This window comes from Elephas maximus, chromosome 9 (genome assembly GCF_024166365.1).
Source record: "Elephas maximus indicus isolate mEleMax1 chromosome 9, mEleMax1 primary haplotype, whole genome shotgun sequence".
NCBI lineage: Eukaryota > Metazoa > Chordata > Mammalia > Proboscidea > Elephantidae > Elephas > Elephas maximus.
Genome location: NC_064827.1, coordinates 125544178 through 125563990, shown reverse-complemented (window position 1 = coordinate 125563990; position 19813 = coordinate 125544178). Strand labels below are relative to the sequence as shown.

At 43.7% G+C, this 19813-nt stretch overlaps 1 protein-coding gene across 1 annotated transcript; it reads right to left on the bottom strand.

Annotated features, from left to right (window-relative positions):
- Positions 1 to 4069: 4069 nt before the first annotated feature.
- Positions 4070 to 14068, bottom strand: LOC126082536 (NUT family member 2D-like). Its single transcript, XM_049895035.1, has 9 exons — positions 14053 to 14068; positions 12610 to 13321; positions 11100 to 11228; positions 9766 to 9905; positions 8476 to 8771; positions 8048 to 8160; positions 7470 to 7690; positions 7108 to 7306; positions 4070 to 4193 (listed from the first exon to the last, which is right to left on the bottom strand). Exons 1-9 carry the CDS (start codon positions 14066 to 14068, stop codon positions 4070 to 4072), a joined length of 1950 nt encoding a protein of 649 aa, XP_049750992.1.
- Positions 14069 to 19813: the final 5745 nt, after the last annotated feature.

The window sequence follows — 19813 nt, the reverse complement described above, 5'->3', positions numbered from 1 at the left end:
GTTCTCTAGTTAGTAGATACTTGTTATTTTTCTTGATGGAGAGGTAACACTGAATGAGAGTGAATTGTACAAAGGCTGATGAAGGCAAACCACATCAGTTAAATATACACAAGGAAAAAAATATATATATGTAGGCATATATGTGTATAGGCATGTTTACATGAGTGTGCATGTGTGTGTATACAGGTGTATGTTAGGAATACGTATATGCATCTATGTCACTGTGTGCACACATGTTAATACATATAATAAAGCACATGGAGGGAAGAGTTGTGAATATTTCTGAGACATACCCAAATACCCCGATGGATTAGTTTTCTGGATTTGAAATATTAGAACTAGGTTCTTGTGGAACATCTTGGTCAGTTGGCCTGATAAAATTCATAAAGTTATGTTTTACGTTCTAGTTTGCTGAGTAGTGTTTGTGGTTTTAAAGCTTGTGAGTGGCCTACTAAAATGCAACTATCGGTCTCTACTCATCAGGACCAAAAGGGAACGTAGGAAACCAAAGGCTAAGAGAAGAAACTTGAATTGCGCACGTGAAGAATGTTTGAATGACAAGTTTTTTGGTACGTATATATTTACCACAAGAAAAAGAAAATAAAAAACATTTATGGAATCGAATAAAACTCCAGGATTCCTTATACTTTCTGTTTTAAAGACCTAAGCAAATACACTCCCTTTAAGAAATGTGCACTCAGCCCAATACCCAAACATTGCTGCTTAAGAGGCAGTTAATAAAATGAGAAATAAACTCATTTGAAATGTGAACACTCTCAAGCTTGCTCTTCAAAGCCTCTAATTCAGGACTCCACCTCCCAGCTTTCCTACTGGACAAGGCACAGAGCAGTGCTGCCCTTAGAAAGCAAGGAATTCATCACCTAAATGTTGTATTTGCCTCAGGCAGCCCTGCTGGTCATCTAAACCTCCTGGACTGCCTTACAATGAGAAACACTTGATTTTCACCTCACCTGCCTCTGCACTTCCCACTACATCGTATTTGCGTTTTTCCATGCACTGCATCATTCTCTCACTGTCCTCTGGGTCTCCACATCTTCTAGGAATGCAGGTTAAGAGATTTCTTAAGGAAAAGTCCTCAATATGTGTCTTTCAGTTTACTTTTTCTCCTGTGTTATCATTAGGAATACATCTCAGCCAGTGTTACTTCCTTCCTGTCTAATCAGCAGTTACAGTGGGAACAAATTATTTCTTTTTTAGTTTGTAAACTAAATTCATAATTTTAGTCAGCCCTTAAATAATCAGTGCTAGAATTGTCATTATATATACATTTTTTAATTTCAGTAATCTGATACTCTTTTTCTCGAAATTGCAAAATTTACCTTATTTCTCACTTCCTTGGATGATGACTCTTTAAGTCCCTACAGAGCCAACACATGGAGCCGGTAAGTGCACAGGCTGAGAGAGAAAGCAGGGTAGCTGAATAAGGCTCAATCATCACACCTTGTCATTTCCTCTAATTCTCTGAGATTGAGCAGCAGATCACCTGTCTTCTGCGTCCTGTCACCCAAGAATGGAGATGATTTTTATCAGTGAACAAGGCCTTCCTTACACTTTCCCACAGCGATGGTCAGAGAAGTGGGCCCATGGGACTTTTGGCCTCACCCTTTCATGGCCAATCTTGGTAAAGTTCATATGGGCTAATTTAATCACATAGGATTCCAGGGTTGAAGATTTTCACGAAGAAGAGAAAGAGATTGCAGAATTTGGACCCTATTTTTTCTCCACAATGCAATGTTTAAATCATGGGCCCTGAGCTCACTCAGTCAAATCCAATGGCCCTAAATCCATCAGGAGAAAAAAAATCAATGGACTAACTGACAAGCAGAAGAATCAAGGAGCAAGCTTGCTTTTCCTGAGTGCCTAGATACTATGATTTGCTTCGCCATTCCCATAATAGGAGGTCTGGATTGAAAATCATGTAAAGTTGCCCTATGATAGAAGCTCAAACGCTAATGAGTGTCGCCAAGATTTTGCTTTCATCAGTCACAACAAGTAGCTTTACAAAAAGTTAAGGTGGTTTTCTTGAATCTCTCTAACTTCACCATCTAAGCTGAGATGTGAGTAGAGTTGTACACTGTAGCTGCCAGAGAGAATACCAAGAAAGGCACATCAAGAAGCTGTTTCCTGGCTGCAGAGAATCAAGGGTGGGCAGTTTCCAGAGAGGCAAAAGCTGCATGGCGGTGCTCTTTTCACAGTGACTGGGAAAACACTGTAGATGCTGTAAATAGAAATATTCTTCTGGTCTTATCAGCTTTATAGTTCAGCTAAAACTCAGAAAAAATGAGGCAATTCAAGAGGACCGCATTATGAAATGACTTTCTCACATAATTGTAGCAAAATGAGGAGAAGAAGGCTTATCCTCTCTGCGGGAAGTCTCTGCTTTTCCACTACAATATGACTCCTGTTGCATTTTTCTGCAACATTTCCCTCTTGAGTCGAAATGTCTTCCTACAGGGACAAGATACTGTGTTAGTCCCAAAACCTGTTGCCTTTGAGTGGATTCTGAGTCATAGTGACCCTATAGGACAGAGTAGAACTGCTCCATAAGGTTTCTAAGGAGTGCCTGGTGGATTCAAACTGCCGAGCTTTTGATTAGCAGCCATAGCACTTAACCACTACACCACCAGGGTTGTTAGTGCCAGTAGGGACATTTTTTGTGTGAAGGCTGTCGGTGTGGAACACTCCTCCTCTGCCTCTCTCCTTTCCCTATACCCTCCCATCCAAACACCACTGCTGCTATGAGAGCAGGATTAAAGTTGGTCTCACAGTAATTTCTTATTGCAAACACTTGGGGTCAGCACCCTCATCCCACATGATCAGTTTTACTATCAAGCCTGTGGAAACAACAAAGTGAATGCTTTTCAAATCATTTTCACTATAATACACTGAAAATTGTGTTCATGATGAATAGGAAGACAAACATTCTTTCTTTAAAGATGATAACACCACGGTTTCCCACAACGAAAGGACGTACATTGATGAACCTGGATTCCAAAAAGCAAGAGTGTGTGATGGAGACAGGTGAAGCTGAAGCTGAGAAGTAGGGCTTCATGACTCAGAAAGGCCACCTAGGAGATAAATGGGAGCAAGTGTGTGTGTGGATGGGGATTTGACTTGAGTGAGTAGAATCTTGCATTGGTCTCATGATACCCACCTATTTCAGGGCCATGGGGCCCTAACTAACAACTGAAGATCCTAGGGCTGTAGCATTGTAAGCACTTTTCCTTCAGAGAAAAAGATTTTTTGCCTTCCTCACCCTTACGTCTGTTCTCTGCCCGCAAAGCTTAGGTGCTTAAGAGTGTTTAGTGACTATTCAATATCCCAGATAATCAAAATGACCTGCAGAGATTTGGTGAGATTGGTATGCTGGTTTGGTTTTGGTGCTGTGTTTTATGTGTATGGAACCAAGATTTAAACTCAGGCCTTTTGACTGCAAATTCAGTTCTGTTCTTCTGAGGGTAAGTCATAACAGCTTAATGTTTTCTGCCTCTTGGTAGTTTGTCCAGATAAAATATAAGCCACTTATTGACTTCAGATTTCTGACAAACAAGGACTAATATTGTCGTACATATATACCCGATATTACGTGAGGAATCCTTGGAGGCCTTTATTTTCTTTGCTAAACCTGGCAAGCCTATTCGTGAAGCCTATTCCCTATTGAAGTTTAAGGGAATGTTAAAGTTATCATTATAAACACTAGACTAAAGAAATACAAATAGGATCTTTGATCCTGGGCTGGGGACATTGACTTTATTTCAATTTATTATTCTAATGGAACAAATATATTATATATATTGGAATACATCTTAATTTTATAAAGAGAAAAAAGGAGGAGGCAGGGCCGAGATGGCAAAATAGATGCTTCCTGTTGTTCCTTTTACATCCAAGAGATTAAAAACAAGTGAATTGATTCTGTATGAGAGTGTAGGAGCCCAGAGCATCAAAGACAAAGCTGAGGAGTTGGACTGAGCGGCAGGATGCAGGAGAGACAGTTCAGAAGCAGCAAAGAAGTGCCCGTTGTGAGGTTGCCAGCACCCTGCTGGCTGGGTCAGCTGGTGCATGGCAGGCTGAGGAGAGCAGTAGCATTCAGGACAGGTTTCACCATGTCAGGAGAAGCTGGGCAGCGGAGAGTCTGCAGAAGCCTCCGGATCGGGATGGAAATGGTACTGGACCTGCGAGAGTTAAGTGCAAGCTTGTAACCTACTGCCTACTGTGTGGGAGTCAAAATAAGCCCTCCCCCTCCAAGACACTAACAGGGGGAAGAGCCTGTTTTCCCTCCCCGCACCCGCTCCCCGCTGTCCACTCTGACACCAGTCAGGCAGTATTCAACAACTGCCCGGCCTCTAACCCAGGGCTCAAGGCTGTCTGCACCCAAACTAGTCTCTTGGCTATAAAAATTCACCATGGCCCCTCAGCTGGGAAGTCAGGCCAGGAGCTGCCCCTTTGCCTGGGCACTGGCATAAATGGTCTGAGGACATGTAGCTCCCTTCACCCCTGCCTGTACCTGTGTGGGCCAATTCAACACCGTGAGGGCATACACTTGAAGCCTGTTTTCAACTGGAACAGCCAAGAGGTAATTGCAGAATCGTGACATTTGATGTCGCCCTGCCCATTAAACAGGGACCTCATCCACACACATCAAGGACCTGAGGGCTGGTGGTATCACCCAACTCCATGTAGCCACCCAAGACAGGGGTCAGAGAATATACAGTGCCTCCCAGTCCCTACAGCCAACAGCACTGGGTGCCAAGGAGTGGTTGCATGACTCCTTTAATATCCCAAACACCCTGAGAGGTATACAGCGTTATGCTATTTTCCCAGTGAAGATCCTGAAATGTAGAGGACTTACGGGAGTTTTCTAAAGTCAAACACCAGGGAATGGAGGAGCCAGGGCTCTGTCCTTCACTCACCACATTGTCTTTCGATGTTTGATGTATAAAAAAAAAAAAAATTTTTTTTTTTTTTTTTTATATATAAAAACATATACACTCCCCTAAATACCTGGGATACACCAGGATTGCCGGTTATGCTGAGGAAGACACTCTATGAGGTGCCTGCATGGTGTTGGCCGGGAACCTTCTGGGACATGGCAGTCCTGAAAATTCACAGGCACTTGGAATAAAATTAGAATTTGGAACCTGGAGAAAAAAGCATTGGGCTAGGAGGAAACCTTGGTGAGTTCCAGGGAGCTTCCAAGTTGAGAATCAGAGCTATTGAGGGGAATGGGCTGGAGAATGAGGCCATGGACACCTGGATTTGAGGAATTAAGTGCAGATTGGAGGGCAAGGACTTGAGAATTCTGAGGAAAGACCAGAGGTGTCCTCTCCCCTCATTCTCATCTCTTTGCCTTGATTTTTTCCCCAACAGAATCTTACTTGCAGAGGTCTCCATTCAGATCCCAATTAGGAACTTCCCAACTCATGAAGCAGCTCACAGGCACCAAATGCCAAAACCCACTGGAACACCCACTGCTCTGAACATGGGGTCTATGCTAGTGCCTGAACAATCAGACGACTAATACCTCAATGCTTCTTAGCCCTTCATACCAACCCTGCTCACAACTAGCCTTGCACACCCCAGGCACCCAGGTCGGCCATAAACATCATCACATCTTCGCTTTTCCTGAGCTGTATTGTTGTTCTGTAAGGTAGGTTTCCTCTTGTTTGTAAGGAACTATTTTCAATGTAAGTGTCAGACTAAATCTGCATCAATTTAACCCTAGAATTTCAGTCATTGTTTGGAAAAGAAAGGGAGGAGTACCTATAGGATGCTCCTTGGAAGATTCCAAAGTTACCTGAGGTCAGTCTCCTTGACCACAGCAGGATGGACCTTCCCAATTCGATTGAATGAAATTCCTTCCTTTCCAGAAATAAGGCAAAGGGACTTCCTAAATTCTCTGTCTGTTTTCATAGCTCATATACACACTGTCAAAACAAATCCTGATAAATATATTTCCAACACATTCTGTCTCGTTTCGTCCTCACCAGAAATAGCATACTACCATTGCTTATTTAGAAGTCCTCTTGAGAATTCATGATACCACTTCTTAGAGTAAATGCAGAGAAACAGAAAGCCATGTCCCCAAGAAGCCAAGTCTTGATCCTGTCAAGTCAAATAAACCACACAGGAAAATCCCTGGGTGTGCTCAGGATCATTTTAGATCTGTTGTCCAGCATCTTTCTAGAAAACAGAAAAAAAAACCACCTTAAAGAAAAGTGCAGCCTCCAGGCTCAATTATAGAAACATTAGTTAATGACCAAGAAGGCTGAAAGGTTGAAATGCAAATTCCATTAATAGATGGTTAAGAGACAGAGATATTGTTAGGATACCCACAGAAAGCTCCCAAACCAAGCCACAGCTTGTGAAAAATGGGTGATGACAGTGATCACTGGTGATTTATCAGTGAGCCATGAGAGGCCAAAGCCAGAATGTCCCCAGGATCATCCTGAGGACATCAGGTAAAGCTGGGTGAGAGAACTGGTCAGTCACATGTGGGTCAGGAACACAGGGGACACCTGTATCTTTTTCTTTTCACAGCACCACACTCCATCCAGCAGCAGAAGAGGACCAGAAGAAAGAGTCAGTGAGAATTTCTTCCAACAAAACTATCTTTAATCCCAATTTACAGAGGACTTTTCTTTAAGTAAAGCTACTGTGCTTTATCTCCAACCATGGAAGTACATGTGCACCCTGCCCAGGCTCTGGCTTCCTTCTCTGCCCTCATCGTATCTGTACAACAGCCAAGAAGTACCACTGGGATAGGGGAGGAGCATTAGCCTAATAAGTAAGGGGGAGTAGTGGATGACCCTAATCTATTTAGGGGACCCCAACTTGAGGGTCTGACATACAGAAGAGGAGAGCTCACTACTGGCTAAGAAGATGCTTCTTCCTTTTTCCATGAGTGGAAGGGTCACACTTTCTTTTTAGAGGCAGTGAGGGTTGGATCTCACCCACAGTCAAGGGTTGCCTCCCAGAGACTCCAAGGTCAGCCCCTGAGTAGGGCCGCTTTGCAGCAAGTGATGGAGCTCTGACTTGAGCTGGGATCTTACACTTGGCAGCTGTATGTCCAGGTTGGCTAAGACTCACCGTCTCCGCAGATTGGGGCTGGGATGCTCCCCAGGTACCCCGAACTCCATGGTGCAGAATGCTGGAGACAGGCAGAGGACTCTTGGAAAGACTCCAGGGCAGTACGCTTTCTTGAGATGCCAAGAGGAACTCAAGGCTGGGGAGTTCCTCCTCTTCCTCTTCTTCTTCACTGGACCCTTCTCCTTTCCCAGGTGTTTCACTAATAGGAGAGGTTTCTAAGAACATTAAAGTTTCTCTGTTTCCCAATCTACGGGAGGTGCAACTAGGACCCCATTGAGGAGTAGGTGATTGTTCAGACTTAAGTTCCTGTGACATTGGACTCCAGGTAAAGAGAGCAAGTTCTTTTGACTTAGACAGATTACTGTATCCACTGCCATGTTTTGGCAGGTCATCTGCATCCAACTTTTTTGTGCTCATTTTCTCGCTCATCTGTAGTTGGATGTTGTGGTTATGTGTGCTCTCTGTGTCTCGACTGGCCCCAGACTTTGTACAAGGTGACTCCATGGTTGGCACACCATAAGTTGGGGATGCCTCCACACCCACTTTTCCTTTCAATTCCAGCAGTCGCTTCTCTACCAGTTGCAAGGAAGGAAAATGGATAATTACTGATTCTGTACAGATTGTGAGAACATGTGCCTGAGTCAGTGGTGGAGACCATAGTATTGGGGCAGGATTTAGGGAAGTCAGTCACATGAGTGTCTTCAATAACTAGTACTGCAGCTCTCCCTGTCCATCCTCTTGTGTGGTTTTCCCAATCGCAATGCCTTACCACTCCACTCCTCTTGGCCACTCCATTATCTCTTACCTCATCATTCTTTACCTGCTCCCACACCTGGAGCTGGCCTTCCCCAGAAGCCATGATAGCCAAGGCACTGTCGGGTTAGATGAAATCCTGTGGGTTTCATGTTATGATTCTCCCTTCCTCCTCTGGTTTACCTGAGTGAGAGTGAGTCCTTCCTCTTCCTCCAGCTCGTGCCTTAAGGACATGGGATCCACCTGTGATTCTGGTGATAGTAACATTTCCAGGAATTGAGGGTGAATAACTGCTTCTACCTGAGAACGGAAGGAGGAGGCGTATGAACATCCTTGACAAGGAGTAACCAGTGATTTAGAGGTTATAGAAGACAATCAATAATCTCCCTCTCGAATTTGCATCCAGTATTGGACTAAAATATCACCACCCCAACCTACACATATGCAGACACTCATACACACACACATATACACACAAGAAAAGGACACGCACATTGATTATGGAGGAAGGAACTGAACTTAATTACAATGTCTGGGGTAAAACTGCAGATGTTTGGTGGCTGGAATACCGAAAGTGCAGAACCCACAGACACCAAACCTCAGGTCCCGGCCCACCTTGGTGATAAATCCTTCCTGTGTACACAGCTTGTCAGTGTAGCTCAGGAGTCCCAGGTCTGGGTACAGCTCATTCTCTTCTTGTTGTTCCTCAGTTTCTTTTTCTTCACATTTCCCATTTGGCTCCACAGTGGCTGAATGGGCAGTTCCAAGGACATCTTCCATGATCTCAACATACTCTTTGATGGCTTCAGGAGGGATTTCATGGGACCGCTTGGGCTCCCAAGGGTGCTCGGGTCTGTGATGATGTTGCTTAGGGGGCTGTGCCATGCAACCTCCCATCTTTGGAATGAACACTATAGGAGGGGTTGGAAAGAGGATGTTTATGTGGCAGCAAATTCTGGCTTTTTCCACCTGTTATGGATTGAATTGTGTCCCCAAAATGTGTGTCAAATTGGCTAGTCCATGACTCCCAGTATTGTGTGGTTGTCCACCATTTTGGGATCTGATGTGATTATCCTATGTGTTGTAAATCCTAACCTCTATGATGTTAATGAAGCAGGATTATAGGCAGTTGTGTTAATGAGGCAGGCCTCAGTCTACAGGATTTGATTGTACCTGAGTCAATCTCTTTTGAGATAGAAAAGAGAGAAACCAGCAGAGAGGAGAGGAACTTCCTGCCACCAAGAAAGAAGTGCCCAGAGTGAAGCCTGTCCTCTGGACTCGAGGTCCCTGAGCTGAGGAGCTCCTAGACCAGAGGAAGATTGATGACAAGGACCTTCCCCCAGACCTGAATTCAGACTTCTAGCCTCCTAGACTGTGAGAGAATAAATTTCTGTTTGGCATGTCCATCTACTTGTGGTATTTCTGTTATAGCAACACTAGATAACTAAGTCACAACCCAACCACATGTTCTAAAGGCAGAATTATGGAGACACTGAAGCGGTTCATGGTAGGGAAGGCACACCTGAAGCCACAAACACTGTGAGAGGAGAAGATGTAAGAGGCAGATGGTCCAAGAGAGTCATCTTGTGGGGAAACTTGGAACTACTTTTTCAAGAAGTCTTCTCATTGAGACCCACATTTAAAGGTGATTAGATATTGGAGCCCACCTTTGATAATCCATGTGAGATAATAGTTATAAAACTTGACCACCTCACTACTAGTGTGTAATGAAGTGTAGCGGAGACCCCAGGCATCTGGCAGTCTCTGCTGATAGAAATAGCCATTGCCCCCTCTTGGAAGAAAAGTACCACATGTGAAGACAATGTCCTCTCCCAACATAACCAGTCCCTACATACCTCCTTTGACCCCTGGCCTATAGCTCCTGTTGAACTTGCTTAGCCATACCTGGACGCTGGCCAACCACAGTGGATGAAGGCCCGTGAGGATCAAGATTGCGTGGAGCTGGAGGAGGCAGGCAGACAGATGCATTCCTCTGCTGCAACATCTGAATCTCTAAATCCTCCTCTGCCTCAAACTCCATGAACCTGACAAGGGTGAGGGAGGCACAGGCTGTGCTGAGGAGAAGGCAAGATGCACCAGGAGCCCCAGGACCAAGCAACAGCCAATTATGGGGCAGTGGAGAAAGATGTGCCTTCAATGACCTGTCCAGGTGCCCAGTAAGTAAGTCCGTTTCCCAGGAGGCACAAACAAGGTTTGCGTCCCTTACATGTTCACCACATCATCCCTTCACCTGCAGCACAACTCATCATAACATAGGAAGGTTGTGAAGGAAATGAGCCATGCCTTCTTGGAAGTTCCTCCTGACAGAGCCATAGTGCTCACTACCTTTCCATACCCTTAGCACCTGATGGCACACCACAACACTGACACTGGTTGGTTGAATTGAATCAGAGCTACATGACACACAGCAGGACCCACTCATGCACACCGTTCTCCAAGCCTCTCCTGCCCTTGCCCAAAACACACAAGGTAGAGGTGACAGCCTGAACCTGGAATGGGATGAAGTTGATTGCAGATAACACCAAGGACTAGTTCCTAGAGTCCCCGTCCTAGTCTCAAGCTTTGAGGCCTTGGAATATAAACCAGGTGGGCAAGTGGTCAAAGAGACATTTGCAAAAAGGTGGAATGTGAGGTTTCACAAAAGCCTCAGGCTCCTCTGATGATTTTTTTTTTTAACCAAGGGAAGAAAGGCAATGAGGGACAGAAACATGTCCAGCGGGGTGACTGAGATGCTGCCTTCCCCTGAACACACGCTTCCAGCCTGGGCCATTCTTGGATGGTTGTAGAACACTTTTGTACCAGTTGTCATGAGGAAGAGTGGCCCCAAATTCCCTGTTACCTATGTGGACACTGAGGCAAGCAGATACTTGTCTGGTACAGTATATCCCCTCACTGCAGAGTGTCTACAGCTTGGACTATATCTGCATGGGTAGCCACAGTGTTTATTCCCATTCTGTCTTAACACTCCAGTATCGGGGCATCCACAAATCTAACATGTAGAAGGAGTGAATTTCTTAAAAAATGTAGAACAGAAAACTCCAAGCAGTGAATGTGGTGGTAGCAGTTGTCTGAGGGCAGAGCAGGATCATCAGGGAACCAGGAGCCCTCTCCACATGCACACCTCCTCCTCACACAGCCCCTGTGATTTGTACCAACCTTCCCTCTTCATTCACACCTCATCACTCAGTCCCAACAGGGCCAGGATGCCATGGACTCACTTTTCTGCCATCTCATAGAAGATCATCCGGTCAAAATTGCTTTTGCGCTGCCATTCCTGTACAGACCGCCAGAGTCCCTCCTCCAGGGTCATGGTGGGCTTCAGTCTAGCCAGGGATCGGAGGACTGGGCTAAATACCCATGCGCGACAGTAAGTTTCGACAAATACATATCCATCCCCATCTTGACCCCACGCCTACACACATCCTCTGCCCATCTTCGCATCTATTTTGCTATTTGTCTGTGTCAATCCCTCTTCCACTGTCTTAGATTTCAAGTGCTTTTGCTCCCAGGATACCACTGGCTGTTTTGGAATCCAGGGAATCCCTCAGACTGCTTGAAATTTGGTTTAGTGGACTGTGTCTTTATTCCTGGGTGAGTGGTGGGGAGTGGGGGAGGGAAGAAGATGCCTTCGGTCTTTCAGCCAGTGAGAGCAACATGTATGTGGAAAAACATCCTGTGGAATGTGATCAGAGTTCCATATTGATTGACCTGTTGGGAAGCTCAGGGTTGAGAGAGATGTAGGGTCTGCTCTGAAAAGATAAAGCTTCCCACATGACTAATCACTCTGCCTTTCATTCACAGAAGCCCATGACCCTGCACTTCATTGCCAATTTCTACTCACACACACTGTAGCTAGGAAAGTTTCACTCTTGTGGGTACTTTTTTTGGACTACACGTCATATATTAGGTCATATCATCTTCTTAGCTCTCCTCTTAATTAACTGTAATTGTGTCCTTATTTGATGAGATACTCTAGGATGAGAATGTACAATGCCCTGCTCAGGATTACAAATCTAAGGAGGACAGAGCCCAAGCCTTTCACCACTGTGCATACTCTACCACCTCCCTGTTGTAACTGGAATTCTCCAGAGGGATGAGGGTGGGAGTAAACTTAAAGTGGTTGTCCTAGGCCTTGCCCGTTTCACGTGTCCTGAGGCAATGGCCAAAATATGCTCAGCTCCTATGTTGGAAGGTAAAGAGCAGTGGAAGAACATAGAGTTTGTGATCTGAGACCAAAATTCACATCATGTCTCCTGACTTTACCACGGTGTTTAAAAAAAACCAAAACCAAACCCTTTGCCATTGGGTTGATCCCGACTCATAGTGACACTACAGGACAGAGTAGAACTGCCCCATAGTGTTTCCCCGGAAGAGAAGTAGATTTGAACTGCTGATCTTTTGGTTAGCAGCCATAGAACTTAACCACTATGCTACCAGGGTTTCTACCACAGTGTTTAGTCTCCTGTAAATAACACTTAAGGTAACGATTCAAATATTAGATTGACTTCACGTACAAAGTCGTCAGCATCAATCGAGATAAGGCACCTGGAAGTGTTCTACACAGGGAGGTGCAGTTAATATTATCAGGAATATATCTTCTCATAACACATCCCATCACCCTCACGACCTTCTCTCAAGTGTTCCTAAAGAGCCTAACCTCCATCGTGTCTCCCCAAGATCTCTTTATTTGAAAGCTTCAGGATAATCTCAGCTGATTAGGGCACTCACATGAGAAAGCAGGAAAGAGCTTCTGTATCAGGGCTTTGGGGATGGTGCCTCCCGGCCAGAGACTTGAAGCATTGCCAACGTTGGTAGTTCTGGTAAACACCCTGGGGATTACAGGAGGAGTCATCCAGCGAAGGCCTGGATTGTGTGGTGGCCAGGCTTCCCTCCCCAGAAGAAGCATGTTGGCCTGACCAAGCCTTCACTTGGGGGAAAATGGAGGCCAGCTGGGCAACTGGTGGTGGAGCTTGAAGAGAAAGAGCTGGGGAGCAGCCTCTCCTGCAAGCCAGAGTACCCACAACAGAAGTGGCAGGGATCACAGCAGACGCTTCCACAAAAGGGGGTGTGGCATGCTCAACTGCCCCACTGGGAGCCCCTGGAGCACTCCAATTAAGTGGGGTCTGTGCCATGACAAAGGTCTGAATTCCAGGGAGCTCTGCTGAACTCCCTTCTGTCCTCACTTGAACAATGACCTTGCCAGCCCTAGTCCCACTGGGGCCAGAATCCCCAATGCTAGGTGCCAGGAGTGTCCTGGGGAAAGCAAAGAGCCCCAGAGGGGTCCCTGGAGGGCATGATGAAGTCATGAGGGGCAGTGGGTGCTGCTCCCTGTGTTCTCGGGGTGGGCGTCTGGGAGTGTGTGGGGGAAAGGGCAGTGCAGTGAAAGGAGACATGGAGGCACCAGGATTCATGGTCATATCCAGTCCCAGCACTGGAGTTGCTGTTGAGACAAAGGAAAAGGGTAAATGGAGGAGGAGGAAATGCAACCAGGTGTTAAGTCATCTGAATTCCCTGCCTGGTCACTGGGAATCAACAAAATGAATCTCAACTGATGGGTAGCTGTATGGAATGGGGAACTGGTGAAGACTGGAAAAAATCCCGAGAGTGATTTAGGTGTTCCTTCCTTCCAGTTGAGAAGTTTTCTGCTGGAGAACTTGTAAGCAGTTCAACCAGACTCCCAGGCCTCTGTCTACCGAGAAGTAAGAGGCCCAAGCTATCACTGACTCACAGAACCTGTCTCAGGAATCCCAGGCAGACAGGCTGCCACTCTCATAAGCTGTTTCCAGCCCATGGAACAGGGTTGACATCCACTCTGTCTGAAATGCCGCCAGCAGGCTCACTAGCAGGGAAAGGACTTTCTGAAGTAGAAAGTGTCCTCCATACTATCTTGAAGGAGTGAGTCTTCAAAAGAGTAGTTTCCCCATCTCCTCCTGAGCGTTTCTTTTCGTGATGCACACTATAAAACCCTTTTCCGCTTTCCCCAACAACCTGTGCGTATTTGCCAATCTTCGTCTTCAGGCTCCCTAGATGGGATATTCTGAGTGGTGATAAAGGTCCACTCCTTACTCCTGCTCAGACAGTTTGTCCCCAGGGGAAGTGTCAAATTTGAATTCCCAAGGGTTGGAGGGGTGGCAGGAATCTGATAACACACCCCCTCCCCTCCAGGCCTACCTTCTTCTGAAGACATCTCCACAGGCTTGGGCACTGACCACAGCTGTCTGGCAGCCTTCAGAACGTGAAATCACCACGTCCTAGACTCAGAGCGTGATCTGGCTCCAACAGATGCTCATGGATCTAAGAAAAGGAGGGAAAAGTTTGAATCTAAACAGGAGTAGAATGTAGGACTCCAGACATTCTACAGTGGGAGAGGGGTAGAGGGCAGGTGGGGATGAGGAGACATTCCATGAAAGGGATCTGACAGGTAGGCAAAAGCTACATGTTTCCTTCAAATTACAGTTGACAACACAAATCATTTGAACCTCTTAGGGCCATTTGTGAGTTCTTTCTCAGATCCACAGCACAAAGGCTCTACTCTAGACTTCAATTCTTATCAACATACCTAGTTTTGTTCCCCTACAGCCACCTGTTCCCCAACTCTAGGTCGTACGTTCTTGAATTATTACAAGGGCACCAGTACTTCATGAACAAAATTCAGGACACTTTGTCTAATGGAAGATGGGGTACTTATACAGACAAGGAATCTGAGTGTTTGAAATTAGGGTTTTCTGAGAAGTTCCATTGTGTTTGGTGTGTGTGCACACAGTATTGTATGCATTATTGTTTAGGAAGCAGTCCTTGTGTCCCTGAACTCCCGTTCATTACTGAAAACTCTGGGGGCTGCAGCATGGCCAGCCTTACTCATGATCCATTTTCCTGGAAAGTCCCACTGTATTAAAGGAAGGCCAACAGCCTCTAATTCGATGACCAGAAGTAGATTCCTGTTATTTCTCCGATTATTATATTATACATTCATATTTAAGTATCTTATTCCTAACAATGACTGTAATTCAGTAATTAAAGAAAGATACCTCTGCATAGATGAAAAGTCAAACAGTTCAGATAGATTGTACAGTGACAACTTGTCCCTCCACACCTTTTCTTGGCAACCAAATTCTCCATCTGAGTGGAAATCGATGATATTTTCTATTTCTTTTTCCTCTTTCCAAAAATATTGTACATGACTGAGGGTAACTCATACAAGCTATGCTCATTTATCAAAAGTGCTTTTAATTTCCTTTTTTCTCATTATACAATTAAGGTGTGTTCCTATATACTCTCTATATATATGTATTTTCCCGTAAAATTAATGCAATCTTGTGCATTTATGCTTTTTTTTCCTTTCTGAATCAATGATCCTATTTATATTCTTATATATACCCTAGATTCTACAATGAGAACTTTAACATTCTCGTAAACTTCAAAGTTACCCCAAGAATAGGCTTGCTGGATTTAGCAAGTAAAATACAAGACTCCAAGGAATCCCTGTGTAATGTGGGGACATGCTTTCAAGAATACTGCACAACCAGGACTGCACAAAAACATTAGTCCTTGTTTCTCAGAAACTTGAAGTTGACATATGGCCTGTATTTTATCTGGCAACACTGGAGTTTAAAAAAAAAAAAAAAAAAACCTTACCTATTATGACTTACTCATAAGAACAGAACTGAATTTGCAGTCAGAAGGTCACAGTTGGAATCTTGGTTTCATAAACATAAAACACAGCGCCCAAACCAAACCAACACACCAATTATACAGAATCTTACAGGTCATTTTGATCATCTGGGATATTGAATGGTCATCAAATGCTCTGGAGCCTGTAGGCTTAGTGGGCATGGGAGCAGATACAAGGACGGTGGAGAAGAAAATCTATTTCTCTTTAAACTAAATGAGCTTAGGAATGAACTTGAGGGCAAGGAGTTTTTTTTTTTTTTCCCAACAGCCCTGGGGTCTTCAGGTGTTAGATAGAGCCCCATGGCCCTAAAATGGGTGGGTATCTTGAGACCAAAAGAGGATTCTACTCACCAAGTCAAATCACACACATACTTGCTCCCATCTAACCCTTACCTAGCCGTTCTGAGCCATGAAGCCCTACACACACCCTTGCTCTTTGGAATCCAGGCTCATCAAGGTATGTGCTCATATCGTTGTGGGAATCATGGTAGAATGTTCATTAAATAAAGTATGTTTGACTTTTTTTATCATCAGCATAATTTTCAGTGTATTAAAATGAGTTGAAAGAGCACTCATTTTGTTGTTTCAGGAAATGATGCAAAATTGGTCACAGGAGGTAAAGGGTGCTGAACCCATGTGGTTGCAATAAGAAAAGTAATGTGAGACCAACTTTAATCCTGCTCTCACAGCAGTAGTGGCCTTCAGATGGGAGGCTGTAAAGGAGGGAGAGAGACATTGAGGAGGAGTGTTCCACAATGACAGCCTTCACTCAGAAAATCTCCCTGCCTGGACTAACTTAGATTCTTGTCACTGGGGAAGATATTTGACTCGAGGGTAATGTAGAAAAAGACAATAGTAGTTGTATTGTAGTGGAGAAGCAGAGAATTGGAAGCCCAGAGGAGACAAGGGTTCTTTTCCCCTCTTTGCTACAATTATTTGACAAAGTCATTTCATAAGATGGTCCTCATGAATTGCCTTGTGATGTCTGAGTTTTATCTGAAATATAAACCTGATAAGACCCAATGAATACTTCTATCTTCAGCATCCACAGTGTTTGCCCAACCACTGTGAATAAAGTGACTACACGCAGCTTCTGTCTCTCTGGAAATTGCTCGGGCTTAATTCCCTGCAGCCAGGGAGTAGCTTCTTGAGTACATCTATCTTTGTATTTTCTCTGGCACCTACAATGGACAACTCTACTCATGTCTTAGCTTATATGATGACGTTAGAGAGATTCAAGAAAAATCGCCCTGATATTTTTAAAGGCTAGTCATGGTGCTTGAGAAAAGTAAAATCTCAGCAACTTTTCTTAGGACTTGAGCTTCTATCATGTAGCAACCTAAAAGATTTTCAATCCAGGCTGATCGTGGGGCAAATCAGTGCATCTAGGCACTCAAGAAAAGCAGACTTGCTCTTTAATACTTCCGCTTGCCAGTTAGTCCATGAATTTTTTTCCATTGTACATACTTATTTAGATTTAGGGACACTGGATTTGAATGAGTGAGCCCAGAGCCAATGATTTAAACATTGCATTGTGGAGGAACATTAATGTCCACATTCTGCAATTTTTGTTTCTACCTTCTGAAAATGTTCAACCATGGAAACATATGTGATTAAATTAGCCCATAGGAAATTTATTAATATTGGTTGTGAAAGTGCAAAGCCAAAAGTCCTTTGGAACTGGCTCTCTGATCATCCCTGTAGAAAAACTGCAAGGCTGGCATTGACCACTGATAAAAATCATCTCTGTTCTTGGGTCATAGAACACAGAATTCAGACTATCTTCTACCCAATGTCAGAGCATTGGAGGAAATGATAAAATGTGCTGACTAAGTCTTATTCAGCTACTGTGATTTCTCTCTGAGCCTGTGCACTTGGAAGCTGCATGTGTTGGCTCTCTAGGATCATGCAGGGAGTCATCCAAGGGAGTGAGAAATAGTACAAATCTTATAATTTCCAGAAAAAGCTATCTGATTATTGAAATTTTTCTTAAAAAAAAAAAAAAACCTTAAAAGCAATAGAATGATGCAATTCTGGTACAGATTTTTTAAGGGCTGACAGGAATAATGAATTTATATTATTAAAAAAAAAAGGAATAATTTTTTTCCCACAGTACCTGCTATGTAGACAGGAAGGAAGTAACACTGGTTGAGACATACTCCTAATCACAAAGCAGGAGAGAAGTAAACTGAAGTACAGATATTGAGGACTTTTCCCTTAAAAAATCTCCTAGCGTGCATTCCTAGAAGATTTGTAGAGCCAGGGACAGTGAGAGTATAGTATAAAAAGAATAGTGCATGTAAAAACGCAAATACAATGTAGTAGGAAGTGCAGAGGCAGGTGATGTGAAAATCAAGCATTTCTTAATGCAAGGCAGTCTGGGAGGCTTGAATTATCAACAGGGCTGCCTGAGGCAAAAATTTGCCCTTGGATGATGGAGCTCTTGCCGTCTAAGAGCAGCATTGCTGTGTGCCTTGTCTTGTAGGAAAACTGGGAGGTCATAGCTGGAATCAGGAGCTGTAAAAAGAGCAAGCTTGAGAGGGTGCACATTTCAATGAGTTTATTTCTCTCTTTGTTAACTAACTCTTCTTAAGCCTCAATCTTTGAAATTTGGACTAAAGGAGCATGGTAGTTATTGGTGATATTCAGTATTTTCGGAGTGAATCTGTTATTTAGGTATAAAGTTACCTCAGGGGTTAGCTTCAGTTCAAGAATTGAATAGTATTTCAGGGCAGTGCTTCCAGGGAGTGCTCAAGTCTGAACCAGTTCAGTAAGCCTGTTTTTTTTTTGTTGCTGTTCTTTCTTTTATGAATTTGGGATTCTGTGCCACATTTTTCTCCCATTCTCTCTGAATCCATCTATTATGGCCCTGATCCCAAGGGATGGTAGTGGTAGCTGGGAACCATCTAGTTCTTCTGGTCTCAGGGCAGATGAGGCCATGGTTTATGTAGACTGTCTTGTAGACAAGTTTCTTTTTGAGTTTTTGGTTTCCTACATTCTCTTTTGCTGCAGATGAGTAGAGACCAATAGTTGTAACTGAGAAGGCCACTATCAAGCTTTTAAAACCCCAGATACTACTCAGCAAACTAGGACATAAAATATAACTTTATGAACTATATTATTCCAATGGACCCAGATGTTTCACCAGACTCTAGTCTTAATACTTCAAATCCAGAAAACCAATCCCATGAGGTGTTTGCTTATGTCTAAGAAATATTCATAACTGTTCCTTCTATGTGATTTATTATGTATATTAATAAGTGTGCACACAGGCCCACAGATGGATACACATATACATGTGCACCTATATTTACATGTATGTACTCTCTTACATACATACTTATACACATACATGCCCACCCGCATATATATTTTTTGGTTGTTTTCCCTTATGTTTCAAAATTATCTATTACATGCTATTACTAACAAGTTCTTTTTGCTTGTGTACATTTTACTGACGTGGTCTATGTTCATCAAGCTGTGCACACTTCACTCTCATTCGGTGTTACCTTTCGCATCACCAAAAATAACCAGTGTCTACTCTCTAGGAAGTGAATTTCCATTTTCCCCCACCCCGTCTCTGGTAAACACTAATAAACATCATTTTCTGCATATTTTTATTTCTTCATGTTGTTTCATAAATGTCATAACAGAAAATATTTGTTTTATTTTGTGACTGACTTATTTCACTGAAGATAATGCCCTCCAGGTTCTTCCATGTTCCAAGGTGTTTATGGAACTCATTTTTATTTATTGCTGTATAGTATTCCATGGTATGTACGCATCATATTTTACTTATCCATTCAACTATTGATGGGCACTTAGGTTGTTTCCATCTTTTTGCTATTGTGAATAGTGCTGCAATGAAAATAGGTGTGCATAGGTTTGTTCATGGCACTTCTATAGATCCCTAGGGTATACACCTGCAGGGGGATTGCTGGGTTATATGGCAGCTCTACCTTCAGTTGTTTTAGGAACTGCCAGACTATTTTGCAAAATAGCTATGCCATTTTGCATTTTCACCAGCAATGGATGAGGGTTCCAATTACTCCACATCCCCTCCAAGGCTTGTTATTTTCCCTTTTTGATTATTTTATCTTAGCCATCGTAGTGGGAGTGAAATGGTATGTCCTTGTGGCTTTGGTTTGCATTTCCCTGCTGCCTTATGATGCTGAGCATCTTCTCATGTGTCTGTTGGCCATTTGAATATTCTCTGGTGAAATGTCTGTTCATATTCTTTGCCCAGTTTTTGGTATGGTTA